Source organism: Crotalus tigris, unplaced genomic scaffold, assembly GCF_016545835.1.
Source record: "Crotalus tigris isolate CLP2741 ecotype Arizona unplaced genomic scaffold, ASM1654583v1 scf7180000019068.10715455, whole genome shotgun sequence".
NCBI classification, from domain to species: Eukaryota; Metazoa; Chordata; class Lepidosauria; order Squamata; family Viperidae; genus Crotalus; species Crotalus tigris.
The window spans coordinates 9419824-9437168 of NW_024097358.1; the positions used below are offsets into that span (position 1 = coordinate 9419824).

Sequence of the window (17345 nt, forward strand, 5' to 3'; positions counted from 1 at the left end):
CAATTCTGTGCACTGCCAGCTGCCAGGAAATTCATTCCTATATGAGTCAGTCTCATTGCAAAGTCTTCAAAACACATGCTACCCTTGACAGAAATGGCTACAGGAGAGAGAGAAAGAGTTGAATGCAGAAGTTCAAGGTCATTTATGTTGTGTCCTCGGCCTGATGAGGAAACTCAGCAGGCCCAGAATTGTTGCAAATGGTCCTGGGCATTCTAAAAGCTGCCCGGGACCAGACTGAGCAGCGCCAGTATGCGCACAAGGCACGCAGAAAGAAGCACGCTCATTGGTTCTCATTATCCGGGGTTCAAGCCCTATAAAAAAGCCTGCATGCCTTTTGTGCTATGCTTGGAGTTGGAGAAATAAAGCATTGATTATTACAACCATGTCTCTTCATTCGCAAGCGAACAGAGGATTTAACACTGGCGACGAACTTTGCAAACTAAAGAGAAAAAAGTTTTAAGGACTCACCCAGAAGTCCTTAAAGGAGAAAATGGCATCTGAATCAGTGTCCCAGCCTGCCAGTATAGCGTCGCTGGAGCATGAGCTCAGCTATAAGACCCTTTCCCCAATAGAAGTTTGCAGAGGAGCGAATGGTGAAGGTTGCAAATTGAAGGATAGCGAAGATTGGCCGCTTATCTGATTTCGATGTCTCACACTCTGAGAGATGGGCTTCATACGTAGCACAGGTTGAGAATTACTTCAGAGTAAATCAGATAAGAGAAGACGGCCTGAAGACAGCAACTCTTTTGTGTGCCTGTGGACAAGAAGCTTTTGACATTGCAGAAAATCTGGTGGCCCCTGCACCTCTGGAGTCAGTAACATATGCTGATCTAAAGAAAATGCTAAAGGAACACTTCCAACTAAAGTTATCCGTCATTGCTTGGAGGCATGCGTTCGAGCAGAGAGACCAGAGGCTGGGTGAATCTGCTGTGGACTTTATTGAGGCATTAAGGCAAGCGGCCAGACCTTGTGAGTTCAAGGATCTGGAAGAGAGGCTGCGAGATTGCTTCGTATGCGGTTTGAGGAGCAGAGACTTACAGCAGAAGATTTTCGCAAAAGAAGATGTCTCTTTCCAAGATGCCCTGAGAGAGGTGACAGAGAAGGAAGCAGCAGGTGGGGCTGTGAAGGCCTTACAGCCCATCAGGAACCCTCCAGAAACAGCTACAGTCCATCAAAAGGACGTTTGAGAAGAATCAGAAGCGGATCCTGAAGAAGAGGTGGATAAGCTTCACCAGTCAACTGGAAAGAGGCAGAAGGAATGACCGGACAAGGTCCCAGCAGCTCTTCAATGCTTCAGGTGTGGAGGACGCCACAAGCGAGCTGACTGCAAGTTTTGCTCCGTCATTTACAGAGCATGTAGCAAGCAAGGCCACATCACATCCATCTGTTTGGGTCTCCAGAAGGTCCAACCTCATGAAGAATTGCGTTTGAAAGGTACCCGGGTCCCCAGCCAGCATAGGGTGGGGATCTACACATCGCACAGGAGTATTTTGAGAACAGGGACACACAAGCCCCTTAAGAAGAAACTTTCCATTAACGTAAGGTTGCAAGGGGTTCCCTTATTAATGGAGCTGGACACAGGGTCCGCTTTTTCCATTATTTCAATTAATACCTTAAGAAGGATATGCAGTAGTAGTGGCCTTCGAGTTAAACTCAGGCCATCCCACCTAATTCTTACAGATTTTCAGAATTCTATGGTGTGTGTTAAGGGGGGCCACCCTTAAGGTACAACATAAGGATTTTGAAGGTCTCCTGGATGTGGTGGTTGCTGAGAGAGAACGCACGAGTCTTATTGGACTCGATTGGTTCGAGGCTCTGGGAATCCAGGTCACGGGGCTGCACCATTTGCAAATGTTAAGTCTTTAGAAGTCTGCAAGGAATTTGCAGATGTGTTTAGCCCTGAGTTAGGATCCTACAAGGGCCCCCCTATTTCACTATGATTTGGTGTAAAAATAGCCCCTGGCATATTCCAAAGTGTCATGGAGAGCACACTTAGAGGTATTCTGTCCCTTCTTCAATGATGTCCTCATTGCTGGAGAGTCATGTCAAAATTTAGCAGAAAGATTAAGGGCTGTCTTGCTTCATTTTAGAAAAGCAGGCCTTAATCTAAAGCAGGATAAATGCAAGATAGGAGTCACTTCCACTGACTTCTTAGGTTTCAGGCTTGATGTCCAAGGCATTCACCCTGCTGAAGCTAAATTACAAGCCTATTCAACAGGCCTCAAGCCCCAAGTCCAAGAGTGAGCTGCAAGCCTTCTTGGGGCTCTTAAATTTCTACCATGCATTTCTCCCACACAAAGCTGCAGTGGCAGAGCCGTTACATAGGCTCCTAGACAAGCAGGCTCCTTGTTAGTGGACTAAAGTCCATGACAAGAGCTTCAACGAGGTTAAGGCCTTGCTCACTTCTAATGCTGTTTTAGCGCATTTCAATGAGCAACTGCTTGTTTGCATCGCATGTGATGCATCTCCTTATGGGGTGGGAGCTGTACTTAGCCATCTGAAGGCTGATGGGACACAGGTCCTTGTGGCCTATTATTCAAGGACTCTGTCATCTGCAGAGCGGAATTATGCTCAGATTGACAGAGAAACCTTGGCCATAGTAGCTGGCATAAAGAAATTTCATGATTTCTTATATGGCTGCCATTTCACAGTCTATACAGACCATAAGCCTTTGCTAGGGTTGTTTACTACTGACAAACAGACTCCACATATCATTTCTCCTCGTATGCTGAGATGGTCCATTTTCCTGTCAGCATATGACTACACTCTAGTTCACAAACCTGGAAAAGAAATGGGCCATGCAGATGGCCTAAGCAGATTACCTTTAACTCAGATAGAAGCAGACCTTGCTCCTGCTATAAATATTCTTTCAATTCAGGAGTTGCCTGAATCTCCCCTCAATGCTAGGGACGTGGCTGCTGAAACTGCCACAGATCACACATTTATACGTGTGCTGACATGGGTGTTGTTAGGATGGCCTGACTTGTGTCCGGATGCGACATTTCAAAGTTTTTGGCAAAGGAGACGTGCACTGTCTACCTTTAATGGGTGCCTTTTATGGGGTTGCAGGGTAGTCATCCCAGCCTCATTGAGGTCTAGAATCTTGATCTCTCTGCATGAGGGACATCCTGGGATAGTCAGGATGAAAGTGCTTGCGCGCAGCCATCTTTGGTGGCCTGGACTCGATAAAGCCATCGAGGCCCAGGTGCACAGGTGCCAAGTGTGCCAATAGTCATGGCCTGAAATGCCTCAGGCGCCAGTTCAGTTTGAGGAAACTCAAACCCATGGTCTAGGGTGCATATAGATTACGCTGGGCCCTTTCAGGGGCAATTCTTCCTGGTTGTGGTTGACAGCCATTCCAAGTGGCTAGAGGTTGTTCCTGTTTCCTCCACTACTACTGCCAGCACCATCCAGGTGCTGGGAGGAATTTTCACATCACACGGTCTTCCAGATGTTCTGGTTTCAGATAATGGCCCTCAATTTACTTCTTCTGAGTTCCAGGCTTTTCTTCAAGCCAACATGATCCAGCATAACCCTTCGACTCCCTTCCATCCATCCTCCAACGGACTAGCGGAGAGAATGGTGCATACCACCAAAGATGCCCTCAAGAAACTGACTTACGGTAACTGGCATCACAGGTTAGCTGACTTTCTTCTTGCACACCGCACCACACCTTGCATGTCTACAGGGAAGAGCCCAGCTGAACTCTGTTGGAGTCGCAGACTCATTATTAAACTGGACAGGTTGTACCCTGACGGGGTGACTTCCCAGGTGTCACATCCGCGGGCACCAAGGAGACTACACTTGGGTGATCCGGTCTGGGCTAGGAACTACGCTCCTGGTCATCTGTGGGTTCCTGCTGTCATCTGTAAGGTCTCTGGACCTCTATTATACGAAGTGACCTTGGGAGATGGCCGCGTCCTGCGGCGCCTATCGGTCAACTGCATTGGTGGTTGTCCCCTGTGGATTCCACCCCTGTATCTACTCTCGGGGGGGACGGGGCCCAGGAATTTAGTCGCACTTCAGGTCAACCTCTTGAGACACAATCTCACACTTCAGGTCAACCTCCTGAGACACAACCTCACTGCGCCTGGGATGTTCCACAGGGCGCTAGGAATTTCCTAGGGGAGGTGCAAGCACATTCTCATGGTTCAGCTATTGCGCCGAACAGAGAGTCATGCGTATCCACAAGAGCTCCAAACAGGAATTCACCTGAGGCGGGGTCTGCTAATGAGGTGACTCCTGACGCTGGCACCTCGGCCACTGGGGACTGGGAGTATTGGGGCACACCTGCAATGCAGGTCATGTCCGAGACTGGTCGCGGGCTCGAGGGACTAAGTTCCCTGGAGCCATCCAGAGCAGTTGGGGAATCCTCAGCCAATTCAGAGAGTTGGGGAATTTCAGCTGCTCTTACGGAGCATGGCGAGAGCTCTGGCTATTCTGCCGACACGCCTCACCAGGGGCCACCTGCAAAACGTGTGCATAAAAGTCCTGGTCTAGCGATCCCAACAGACGGGCCGGTAGGCCAGGCGCCCTTAATAACAAGTCCTGGTCTGCCTAGCCGGGCAGGTGAGGTGACAGGCCAGGCATCCTCCCTAACCTTGCATAAGTCACAACGGGCTAAGGCCCCTCCGAACCATCTAAGCGAATATGTGAGGTTCTTGTCAGTACAAGGGAGTTTGCAGGTCTCGGTTGAAGAGATGGGACCTTTTTGTGGGGTAGAAATGGACACGCGAATTCCACATTAGACAGTGGGTTGGTTGGCTGACTCTGTTAGTAGAAGAAGGGTGTCTGCAGGTGAACAGACTATTATTTTCTTTTGATTTATTTTATTATGAGTGTCAAGAAATGGGAATTGTGTGTATTCCATCCTGGTGGGAGGGGTGTTGTGTCCTGGGCCTGATGAGGTAACTCAGCAGGCCCAGAATTGTTGCAAATGGTCCCGGGCATTCTAAAAGCTGCCTGGGACCAGACTGATCGATGCCAGCCTTGTGCACATGTGCAAGGCGCGCAGAAAGAAGCACGCTCATTGGTTCTCGTTGTCCGGGGTTCAAGCCCTATAAAAGGCCTGCGTGCCTTTTGTGCTGGACTTGGAGTTGGAGTAAGAGAAATAAAGCATTGATTATTACAACTATGTTTCTTCATCATTCGCAAGCGAATGGAGGATTTAACAATTTATATTTAAGAATACATTCAAAGTAGAATGTAAGCTTAAAGAAGAATGAAATACATATGATTCATTAATGCATGGTTCCAAGGGAATGCATTGTTTTTCTTTTTTCTAACTTTGCTTTCTCAGTCATATATATTAGGTAAGCCATTAACAGCAAGGAAGCAGGGAAGGATGAATTCTTTTCACAAAGAAAAGGAAGTATCTGTTTCTAAACCACATTTAGCCTGAAATCTCACTCAACATGCCATTATCCCAGAAACCAGTTCTGAAAAAAAAAAAATCCCATTAGCAAGTGGAATGAGGACTTAAATCCTGCTGCATCAGACCAATGATCTTTCTAGATCATTGTAGGTCTCTTAACCAAGTATGCATTCTCAACCAATATTTTGGCTGGGGAATTCTGGAACTGAAGTCCACACATATTAAAGGTGCTGAACTATAGTCTTTTAGAAACATCTTTGTGAATAGATAGCAAAAGCACTTTTATGAAAAATACTGATCAGATAATTGTTGTGAGTGACTGTTATGAGACTACCGTATTATGGGGTTCTTTCTGAGAATCTCATAGCAGAGATACTCAACTACATTGTTTGGGAATTTGTCACTGAAAATTCTTCAGAAGCTGCAGTTTGTACAGAATGCAGCTACCAAAATTAACTTGATTTCATATTGCCAATTTTAAAAAAATCACAATTACCTCTTGTTTCCAGTTCCAGCTCAGATCATAATACTAGATTTCAAAATCTTAAAAGTTGTGGGAGGTCAGTGGTTAAAAGAGCATATAATCCTATTTCAACCCATCTCTACTTTAAATAATCTGTTGGTGGTAAACAGTCCTCTCTCTATGTAGGTGGATGGAAAACTGATGGGAGATATTTATTGGTTGCAGTAAATTAATTAAGAAATACCAGTAATACTTGAGTGGTATACTTGAGACCATCACTATCTTGTAGAAATCAACAAAATCTGATATGTTCTAATCTGTAGTATCTATATGTTATACCTACCACTTTTCAGTTCTTTGTTTTTGCTATGACTTATCCTGGAATCATTTTTTTTATGAAAGGTACCATATAAATACTTGAAGTAAATAAAATAGATTTTCACATGGGGTATTAAAAATTATGTTTGATGGCTAGGAATTTCTCTGCCATATGAAGCAATAAGTTGTTCAGTCTATAATAGATAATCTTACTGTCAAAAAAGCTCATTTACCTGCTTGCTCAGCTTTCGAATCTGTTTTCTTCCCACTGCAGATTTTTAAAGAGCACCCCCTGAAAGAAGTGTATAAAAACATCACCTTTTCCAGAGATGAAGAACCAAGGGATCCTGCACCAAATACTGCTCTGCTTTCTCTGGTGCTGATGGGAGGAACATTTTTCATTGCTTTCTTCTTGCGCAAGTTCAAGAATAGCAGCTTTTTCCCTGGCAGGGTAAATTGTGCTTAGGGCTTGGATGAAATAGAACTTTTGTTTAGACTTTTGAAAGAAAGAAACTTAAATCTGTACCTGCCTACAGGGGTTTGATCTGCTGTATTCTATCCATCATTTGAATTAAGTGCACTATAAATTGAAGCTGTGGACTGCTGGGAGAAAGGTTTTAATTATCAGCTTAAGTTACAATTATTATAGTAGAAAATGCTAAATATTTAATAATCAATGGAGCAGCAATTCATGTAGACTGAAATCCACTTACCCAAAAATAAATCTTACTGAATTCAAAGAGGCTTGCTATTGAATAAGCATACCTATAATTGCTTTAATAAGCCACAGAAAGTTATTTCACTGAATGACTCTCCTAAGAATAAATAAAAATAAGTTGCTTTTCTGCAATATTCAAACTGATATTTAAATGGACAATTAGAGAACTTGGTGGTTTGTAATGAGCATGCAAATATATTAATTGAGCATAAGGCTCTCAGTTTAAAAACCTACCTACTAAAGTGTAAATCTACAAAGGTGGATTTAAAAAATACAGACATATAGGGGAAAAGGAGAAAATATATAGGTTTTAAACAAAGGGAAGGGATTTCAGTTTCCTGCAGAACTCTTTTCTTATGGTGTTTAGCACTGCAATTTTGTATATAGAATTCACAAGGATTACTTCCAAGGACATAGATGTAGATCCGGATCCAGATGCAGATAGACATGGATTAAAAACCTGAAAGTAATCCCTGTGAAATTCAGTAAGTCTGCCATTCTATCATACTTGCTAATCAGAATATCAATCTCAGTTAGAATGGAACCTTTGTATAAATACACCCAGAATGTATTGTGCTGCAAGAGGAATGGGACATTTTTTGTATAGTGCATGTATTGACTTAAGTAGCAAAATGAACATAAATTGCATGATTTTTTATTGATATATTTCAGATGAAAGTCCCAATATAATACATATGGAATTACTGTAATTCTCCAATGTATACATATCTGTTCCATCAATTACGTTTAAAGAAAAATAATACAATAGCACACATACTGGGTGTAGCTGAATTACAGTTTGCAGATCTCTGACAATTGCTCATGGTAGCTAGAGCTGCTGGGAGTTCAGCACTGTTTGACGGTCCACGGGTTTGAATCCTACATTAATAATCAGTGTGTGATCATTTCCACACTAGCAATTTCTAGCATCCTTTATAGTCATTGAACCATAATTGGGCCAAAATAATAGTAATGAGGATAGACCTTACATCATTACAGTGATAGCTGAAGGCATTGTGAAAGTTCTACCAGTTATTAATGAGGAAATTTCCTCTAAGAACAATTTTTTAAAAGTCCCCTGTTCTTACTACGCATAAAGAAGGCCATGATTTGGATTTTAGAGCAGAGTTTCTAATGCATTATTATCTTTTCTTTCAAATGTAGTACGGACAGCAACCTAGAAGTTGGGAATATCTTCTTTACTTCTGATTCATCAACCCACCCTCTTCCCTATCCCCCAATCATTCTTGCCAGGTTAACATACTTCTTATTTTTTGACAGCTTCGTCGGGTAATTGGTGACTTTGGTGTCCCTATTGCCATCTTTATCATGACATTGGCAGACACTCTTATTAAAGATACCTACACTCAGGTAATTTTTTTATTTCTTAATGTAGCTCCTTCCTCCTAATTTCGTTTCCAGTCTAATGCCCTTTCTGTGCAAAAGGGAAGGCAAGTGCTCATACACAATCCTCCTCTTTGAATGGTTAACCTGATCATTTTTCAAGAGACAATCTGCCCAATTGCAGAAGTTAGCTGCAATGGCCATTGAATCTGATTTCAACCCTGAAAATGGAAAAATTCTTATATTGCATCAGAGGTCTTGTAGAGAACAGAAAACCCTGTACGCTTGTAGTGAATGGAAAATTGAAAAGAAATTCAAAAAGGCCATCGAATCTTCCCCTTTGGTATACATATCCAAAGGGAAAAGTTCTACGGTGTTAAATGACTGGGGTGGTCCTGGTTTTCATACTGGGATCAGCAAGATCCTGACAGGTCTAGGGACCATTGATTTTTCTCTTCTTCTGTTGCTTTTCCTAGAAATTGAAGGTTCCCAAAGGCCTTCAAGTCTCCAATCCTGAAAGGCGGGGTTGGTTTATCTATCCAATTGGAAATGAATTCCCCATCTGGATGATGTTTGCTGCAGCTTTGCCAGCTCTCCTGGTTTTCATTCTCATCTTCTTGGAGACACAGATCACCACGTAAGAAATTGGGGAAAGATGAAAAAGATGGGATAAAATGAAGATAAGTGAGGATTGGCCCAGGAATGAAGTAGATCATGTATAAGTATGATTGTATTATTTTATTATTTTATTGTTAGATGATTGTTTTAATTTTGTACGCCGCCCTGAGTCCTTTGGGATTGGGCGGCATATAAATAAATAAATAAATAAATAAAAATAAATAAATAAATAAATAAAAAGGCATGCAATAGATATAAAAAGAGAGAGAAAAGAAAGTCAGGATGCAAGAAATGGGTGATTATGTGGTTCCAATTTTACATTGATTTCATTTAAATTACAGAATAAAATATGTAGATGCAAGTTTGACAGAAGATGTTTTGGTAGATCCTGATAGCAGAGAAATCAGAGCTATAATACAATATTAATATAGCAAATAAATATTCTATTTTAATTTTGCTATTGCTTCAGGCTGATTGTAAGCAAACCTGAGAGGAAGATGCTGAAGGGTTCAGGTTTCCATCTCGATCTCCTTCTTATTGTTGGAATGGGAGGTATTGCACCACTTCTGGGCATGCCCTGGCTGAGTGCCACCACGGTGAGGACTGTCACACATGCTAATGCTCTGACAGTTATGTCCAAGACTACTCTGCCAGGAGAAAAGGCCTGCATTCAGGAGGTCAAGGAACAGAGGGTTACTGGCTTCCTGGTGGCTATTCTTGTGGGTGAGTTTTCCTACAAAAGATTCCATTGATCGTATTTATTTTATTTATTTCAAGTTTTATAAGTCTGTCTAACTCAGACAGTGTGACTTTGATCAGCATGCAACATAGACACCCAATACATTTTTTAAAAATGAAAGCTATCTACAATTATAAAATATAAATGTAAAATGGCAAACAAGCACACAACAAAATAGCCACAAACGGGACTCCCACTTTTCTAGCCCCTAATGCCTGAGGAAGATGCCAAATCTTAAGGACTTTTCTAAAGACAAGCAGAGTTTGGATCTATTGTGTATTGGCAGTAGTAGGAGATGGTTCCCTATAGCAGGGCAATAAAAAAAGGCACATTTCTTAGGACTCTATAAGATTACAAGATTTAAAAGAAAGAACTGTCACTGATGGAATATGTGGGTTGAGCCAAGGTTCTTGGGAGAAGGCAGTTCCCCAAGTAATCTTATCCTGTACTATGTAAGACTTTAAAGGTAATCACCAACACATTTAATGATTGTCAAAGGATTAGCTTAAAACAGCCTACATCCTGTTCATGTTTAAAGTAGTTAAACAACAAATGATGTGCCTTTTTAAAAAAAGAAAATAGGGTCTAAATGCAGATACAGGTGGTCCTCAACTTAGAACCATTTATTTTGTGACTGTTCAAAGTTCAACAGCATTGAAAAAGTGATTTATGAACTTTTTTCACATTCTCTTGGTCATGCGATCAAAATCCAGACTCTTAGCAATTGGTATGTATTTATGACAGGATCAGTGTCCCAGGATTATGTGATCATCTTTTGTGACCTTCTGACAAGCAAAGTTAATGGGGGTAGCCAGATTCACTTAACTGTGGCAAGAAAAGTTATAAAATGGGGCAAAACTCTCTTAACAACTGTCTTGCTTAGCAACAGAAATTTTAGGCTGTGGTCATAAGTCGAGGATTACCTGTGATAAGGCTTGAACAGTGTTTTGCATTATCTTAGGGCTTGCTTGCAGTGCATATATAGAACTTGCTAGATTATAGATAAATGAGCTTTGAGAAACTCCTTATTCCCATCATATTCAATTTAGCTGTTCCTCCTGTTGTAACAAGAAGTTGTAATCATTTTTAAAATAGCTGAATGTATAACTGTTTAACCCAATATGCAAAGAGCTCTTACATTCAGGGGAAACATATACCTTTGATAAGCCAAAACTGGAACCTGGTGATTAGGAAGACTGATTGCTGACTTTGGGCTCTGCTTGAGAGTGTGGTATCAGTTATCCCCAACTGATACCAGTAAGAAAAACAGCAGGCAAGATTACTTTCATTATCTCTTCAGATTGGGAAGGAGAATGTTACAATTGTTCCATTCCAATGGAGTGATGCATGTGCATTGTATAATCTTTAATTACATTAATCTTTTAAAATCAAATCTCTTTAATCTGCAGCATTGTCTTTTGCTTACCTACAGGCCTGTCCATACTCATGGAACCTATCTTGAAGCTGATTCCACTTGCAGTACTCTTTGGCATCTTTCTTTACATGGGGGTGACATCTCTCAATGGAATTCAGCTATATGACCGCATACTTCTCATGCTGAAGCCACCGAAATACCATCCAGATATATCTTATGTTACAAAAGTAAGCTTTGAAGGCATAACTACTACATTTTTCTTGAGCTGTGAGCTTGAGAATTGCTGAAGTGGGGAAAACAGATAAATCCATGGGTCAAGAAGTTTGCTCCCTAAATATTAGTCCCTGATGTTGTCTATGACTTCCACATAGAGTGTTAATATTACTTCTACCTCCTTGGGAAACCAAGGTGATCTTCTGCATTAGTTATAATGCAAATGGCAAACTGTTTTGTAATTTGTAATGTTGGGATTCTGCAAAGTTTGAAGGTGAATCATTTTCTGATTTACAGGAATTCTTGTTTTAACTTGTCATTTCCCATCTGAAATTTCATGATCATATCAGTAAACTAGATTTTGATCTTTCTTATCAGTTTTCAGGTAGTTTTACTACCCTTGTAAAAAAAAAGACTATTTTGTTGATTTCCCCCTGCTTATATAAAAGTCCACATCAAAATTCTTGCTGCATTGTGCCTCTGGATTCAAGTGGGCATATAGTTCTGACTTCCAATGCCCATTCATACAGAGGTTTTACACTAAAACTCTATAACCATGATTATAGCTGTTGGAAAAAGAACTTGGCTATAGCATCATGATGCCATGGCTTCATTACTGTTTTCAAGGAATATACCGTAAATCTTCAGAAAGACTATTCTCATGGGAGACATTTGCAAACAGCTAGAAAACCTGAGATGACATAAGCAATTTATTCTCTCCTTCATTTTTATGTGGTATAGATTTTGATTGTTCCAGGAACAACTGTAGCTCAGGGAGCAAAGCAGCAATCAAAGAATTTTGTCCCCCTGCTATCGGATGACTGGAAGTTGAAATTTCTTGCTTGTTCTCAGTGTTGCAATCATGGGAGGGGTTGGGAGAATGAAATAGTGACCTTTGGAAGTGTCTGTAGACAAACCAAAGACGTAATGGAAATATATACTTCTTTCTGGGCTTGTTTACCTACTTCATTAAAGTGTTTATTATTTGTTTGTTTATTTATTACATTTCCATACCACCCATCTCAATTAAGCGACTATCGACAATTTACAACATTAAATGAAAGCTTGATCAGAAGTGTCATAAATTCTTTTATCAAAGCTTAAGCATTTCTGTCTTCCAATTTGGAGGGCTATCACTGAAAGATTATGGAACCAGAATTTTTAAAACTCTACCAGATTGATCATGGGACAAATATGTAATAGAAATACAGCCACTGAATCATAAGCTAACTACAAAGGCTTTTTAGGGGAAAGCATGGTAGTCAACAATAGCAAAAAGATCAGGAATCTGGATACTAACAAACATTATTAAAAAGCATGGTTTTTTTTGTGAGCTGCAGCGGACTACATCAGATGCACTGTACATCACCCAAGCCATTCTATGCATTTGATTCTTTCTGATTAACCACAAAAGTTGAATTTGCAAAACAGACTATTGGGCTAATGGGCTAAAAAATGGCTGCCTAATTTATGTCTCAGTGTGCTATAAGATCAGTCACTGAAACCAAAATATGACCAGGAAGGCTGGTAACTGAATGATAATGCCTTTGCTTTGCATATCGAAAAGCTACAGAACAGGCCTCTGCATGAGATCTTGGAGATGTGTGATGGCCAGAGTTTGACAGATTAATGCTATCAGTGATATCATCATGATTCATAGAGAAGTATGCCTGGTTTTAAGCCTAGTCTGTTAAATAAGCCACAATAGTAAAGCTCAAACCTACATTAAGCCATAGTTCATAATGGCTAAATTCACGTATCTAGATTAAGCCATAATTTTTGCTACCCTTGCTGTTGAAATTTCGGTGGCTGAGTTTTATTTAGTTATTCCATTTCTGCAACCATCCATCTAAGCCAGTGTCTCTGGGTGGTTTATAGTTCTAAGAATATAAAAACACTTAAAACATAAAATAACATGAATTTTCACATAATAGTGTGCCATATACTATGCTTAACAAACCTCAATGGCAGGACTTACACATTGCATCAAGAAAAAAAACAAATATTATGAGTTTACATGGTGTGCCATTCATACATGTGTACTCATATACATATAAATTAAATGCCATTGCCAAGCCAACATTGATTCTGGCCAGTGGTTGAAGGAAAGAGCTTCTAACATTGCCGTTTCTTTTCATCCCAAAGGTAAAGACCTGGCGTATGCACATCTTCACCCTCACCCAGATTCTCTGCCTAGGATTGCTGTGGGGAGTGAAATCCAGCCCAGCCTCCCTTGCCTTGCCTTTTATACTCATTCTGACTGTCCCTCTTCGACGTTTCCTGCTCCCTGTCATTTTCAGAGACATTGAGCTCAAGTGTGTAAGTACTGTTGTGCTCTCTCTTCTCCATGAACAAAGGGAACTTCTGATAGAAAACTTATGTACATATTTAAGTATTTCTTTATTTAAAAGATTTGTGTGGCTGCCCATTTTAAAGTGCAACTCTGAGTGGCATAATCTGCAGGTAAATAATGACAAATTATTTCCTGAAAGAAGACTTACCCACATCCAGAAAAGAATACTATGTGCACCTACAATTCATATAGCAATATATCCTCTCAAAATATTCTCTCAAAACATCTGAAATGCAGTTGATGGTGGACTCAAGAGAAGTATATCTATATTCAATTCCTATTTAAAGTTTGCAATTTCTTTCCATGAAATGCAGCCACACTATCAATATGAAAAGCTTTAAGAGAGAATTGGCTACCTTTATGGATAATAAGAATTACCGGTGGAAGAGCAGAACTGTATGTCTCTTCTAGAAAAAAAGGCTGCAGAAACGTGTGAGGCCACTAGTGTGTATGTGTTGTCTCTCAATTTAGCAGTTATAGTCGAAGCTTTTTTTTTTTAATTAGCATCTGAGATGGAGACTTTCTCACAGCCAACCTTGTAGTCATCTCAGAAGATCTCATGACCCCAATAATTTTCATGGCACCAATAACAATAATTTGTCAAAGCATGCAAGTTAGAGGACACTCTCATGAGGTGTAGTCACATCCATCTTGGTCACAGCTGAGGCCCATGTGGAATGGATTTTTTTTTATCTCTGAGAAAGAGCTTTGAAGTGCAAGGCCAATTGATTTATGTGTTGGGCCCACACAACTCCTCACCTTGGATGCTTATATGCATGTATGAATGAGAAAGCCAAGAACAGCCTGTCTTTCTGTGTGGATATAATGCAAGATGAATTAATCTTTTTCCTAAGAGGCATAGTAGCAGCAGAGGTCATCATGCTTTTCCCTCCTACTGAACTTGGTGGGGAAAAAATTATGTATAATGTGAACTATGCTTTGACTGGATTGGGGTAGTGGTGCTGCAATATAAAATAAATTAAAATGCATTATAATCTTCTCTCATGTTGCTATAGTTCCCACAATACATACTGTTGCCCTACAATAGTATTTCCTCTATTGGAACAGATCTACTAGCAGAATGTTCATTGGCTTGGGTATTCCATTAGCGTTATCTGTCACTATATGTGTCTCCTTTGAATTTTTATTGAATTTTAATGTCAATCAAAATTGTCTATAGGATTAGTTTTTCCCAAATTATTACATAGTGTGTGCAAAGTGGCTACTGCTTTTGTTAGTCATGGCGGAATGGCATGATTGAAGAAACATACTCATGTTGATATCTGGCAGTTCAGAATTAGATTGGGCCCAAAGCTCCTCTTGGTCTGGATCCAAAATTTGATGTATCTGAGAGAACACAAAGAATTTGCATTATTTTGGTCTGTGGTTATTTAGCCCAAGAAGGAAATTATCAATGAATTTCTGTGCACTTCAGATCATCCCTAATAATGAGGATGCACCACAACATAAGAATAAGGAACTATATAGGAGAGTTGAATATATATGAATTGGTGAAATAACAACATCAATTATTTGTTTGTTTAAGAAAATATATACAGTATGGCCGCCCAATTCAATCTCAGTTACTCCAAGTGGCTTACAAGGATAAAAGCTCAATACAAAACCAATAAAAAAATCAGTAACTTCCTATTCCCCAGCAACAACTATCAAGTGAGACATTTGATGGGCTCCAGAGATCACCATACCCATTGGCAAAGTCACATTTTCAAGCCTTATGAAAGAGTGCCAAGATGGGGGCCAATTTCATTTTCACGGGAATGATGTTTCATACAGTATAAGCCACCACAGAGAAGCCCCTTCTGCTTGGTCATACTAGATGGAGCTCCTTATGAAAGGGAATCCATAACAATCCATGCTCTGGTGGAGAGGGTAGATGTGACTGGGAAGACAGTCCTTCAAATAACAAGTTCCCAAGCCATGTAGGGCTTTGAAAGTGATAACCAGCACCATTATATGTGCCATTAAGTTGCTGTCAACTCTTATTGCCCACTTGAATATATTTTTCCATCATTTATTTATTTATTTATTTATGAGACTTATATACCGCTTTAAGTGCAAGCACTCTCTAAGCGGTGTACACCAGTAAGCAATGTATATATATATATACATTGCCCCCAACAATCTGGGTCCTCATTTTACCTACCCCAGAAGGATGGAAGGCTGAGCCAACCTTGAGCCGGTGAGATTTGAACCTGCTGAACACAGTCAGCTAAAGTGGCCTGCAGTACTGCACTCTAACTGCTGCGCCACCTTGGCTCTAAATGCTCAGCAGAAAATCATGTTTTGAGATTCAGTCCTGGTATCTCCAGCTTAAAAGGAACTCAGCAGAAGGGTTGAGATAGATACCCCTGCCTTTTGGCCTTGGAGAGTTACCATTTTTTAATCTCTAGTTCCATATTTAATCTTTAGGTGGAATGTCAGAGGCAATATTTTACAAAGTATATAAAGCAGGATGAAGCGGATGAAGACAGTATCAAATCTAAATTAGGTTTCATTTAATTAATTAAAATATAGTTAACTGCAGTTATTACAGCTGTTCCCCATATAATTGGTATTTTTCATTTCAGTTTTCAGTTTTTTTACTGAATATTGGATTTTGTTGGTAATTTTTGGAGAGTCACTGAAAGCACCTCCAAGGCTTGGAGAAAGCAGCTTTTACAAATGTAGTGCTACAGATTACACACCAATGGAATAAATAGTACTAGCTTATTAATTATCTGATTCTATATAAGCCGGCTTCATATATAATGACTATTTGAAACTACTTAATCCTTTGCAAAGGAAAAAAAATCAAGATTTTCAAGGTTTAAGTATAACCAGGGCTTTTTTTGTCATGGAATGCCCAGAACAGAGTTCCGGGACCTTTTTTGGATGGAAGCTTGTAGGGTAGGCAAGGCAGGTTGTATAACGTATGTGAGTTCCGACATCTTTTTTTTTTTTTTTACAAAAAAAGCACTGATATAACACTCTGTTTCCTGAGCCCCACTGAGTTTCTAAATGTATTTATTACCTTCCAGTTAGATGCTGATGATGCTGAGGTGACTTTTGATGAGACAGAAGGCCAAGATGTCTATGATGAAGTCCAGATGCCTATTTGAGCACCCAGCTGCTGCTGCCACTAGGCAAATGAAGAACCAAAAATTCTTTCCAAAAACACTGGATATCAGAATCTGGAGGAAGATATCCATATAGCTATATGAATCAGAGTATATATATATATGTTAACAATTACACTAAAAATATGATCCCTGGGTATATCCATATTTAAAACCAAACAAATAAATGTGAGCACCCCCTCTTTAGGTGTGCAACTAAACAAAGTGGGTGTGGCAATAAAGCAAAAAAAGAGGGGGGACGTTCCATCAAACCCCGAATTTGGCAAAGAGAAAACACCCGATGACAATTACACAAGCAAGAAATGCAAGAAAGCAATTATTGCTAATAAGAAACCGGCAACCGAGAAACAGCCTATTCCATCAGGCCCAATGACAAGATCTAGGAGCCGGGTGCAGACTCTGGCCAATCTATAAAGAGGACTCTTCTACTGACCGGCATTTTGAGCCCTGATGATGTCAGCAGTTGCTGACGAAAGCTAGGCGTTTTATTGGTTTTATTGTAATTTTATTGACATTTTACTAAATTTTATTAAATTTTTTAGCACTCCCTGGTGCTCGCTCACATTTATTTGTTTGGTTATATATATATATATATATATATATATATATATATATATATATATATATATATATATATATATATATATTTTACATGGCCAAACATTCCAGTGGTGTAAATATATATGATTGTCA

At 40.0% G+C, this 17345-nt stretch overlaps 1 protein-coding gene across 3 annotated transcripts in view; it reads left to right on the forward strand.

Annotated features, from left to right (window-relative positions):
* SLC4A1 (solute carrier family 4 member 1 (Diego blood group)) overlaps nucleotides 1-16988 on the forward strand; it is a 57602-nt gene extending 40614 nt beyond the window's left edge. For all 3 annotated transcript variants that reach the window (XM_039359347.1, XM_039359348.1, XM_039359349.1), the window contains 7 exons: nucleotides 6430-6606; nucleotides 8155-8244; nucleotides 8694-8854; nucleotides 9305-9558; nucleotides 11007-11176; nucleotides 13308-13481; nucleotides 16554-16988. In XM_039359347.1, the coding sequence (XP_039215281.1) occupies nucleotides 6430-6606; nucleotides 8155-8244; nucleotides 8694-8854; nucleotides 9305-9558; nucleotides 11007-11176; nucleotides 13308-13481; nucleotides 16554-16634 (1107 nt within the window). In that variant the 3' untranslated portion in view covers nucleotides 16635-16988. The remainder of the gene's footprint in view (nucleotides 1-6429; nucleotides 6607-8154; nucleotides 8245-8693; nucleotides 8855-9304; nucleotides 9559-11006; nucleotides 11177-13307; nucleotides 13482-16553) is intronic.
* The last annotated feature ends 357 nt before the right edge of the window (nucleotides 16989-17345 follow it).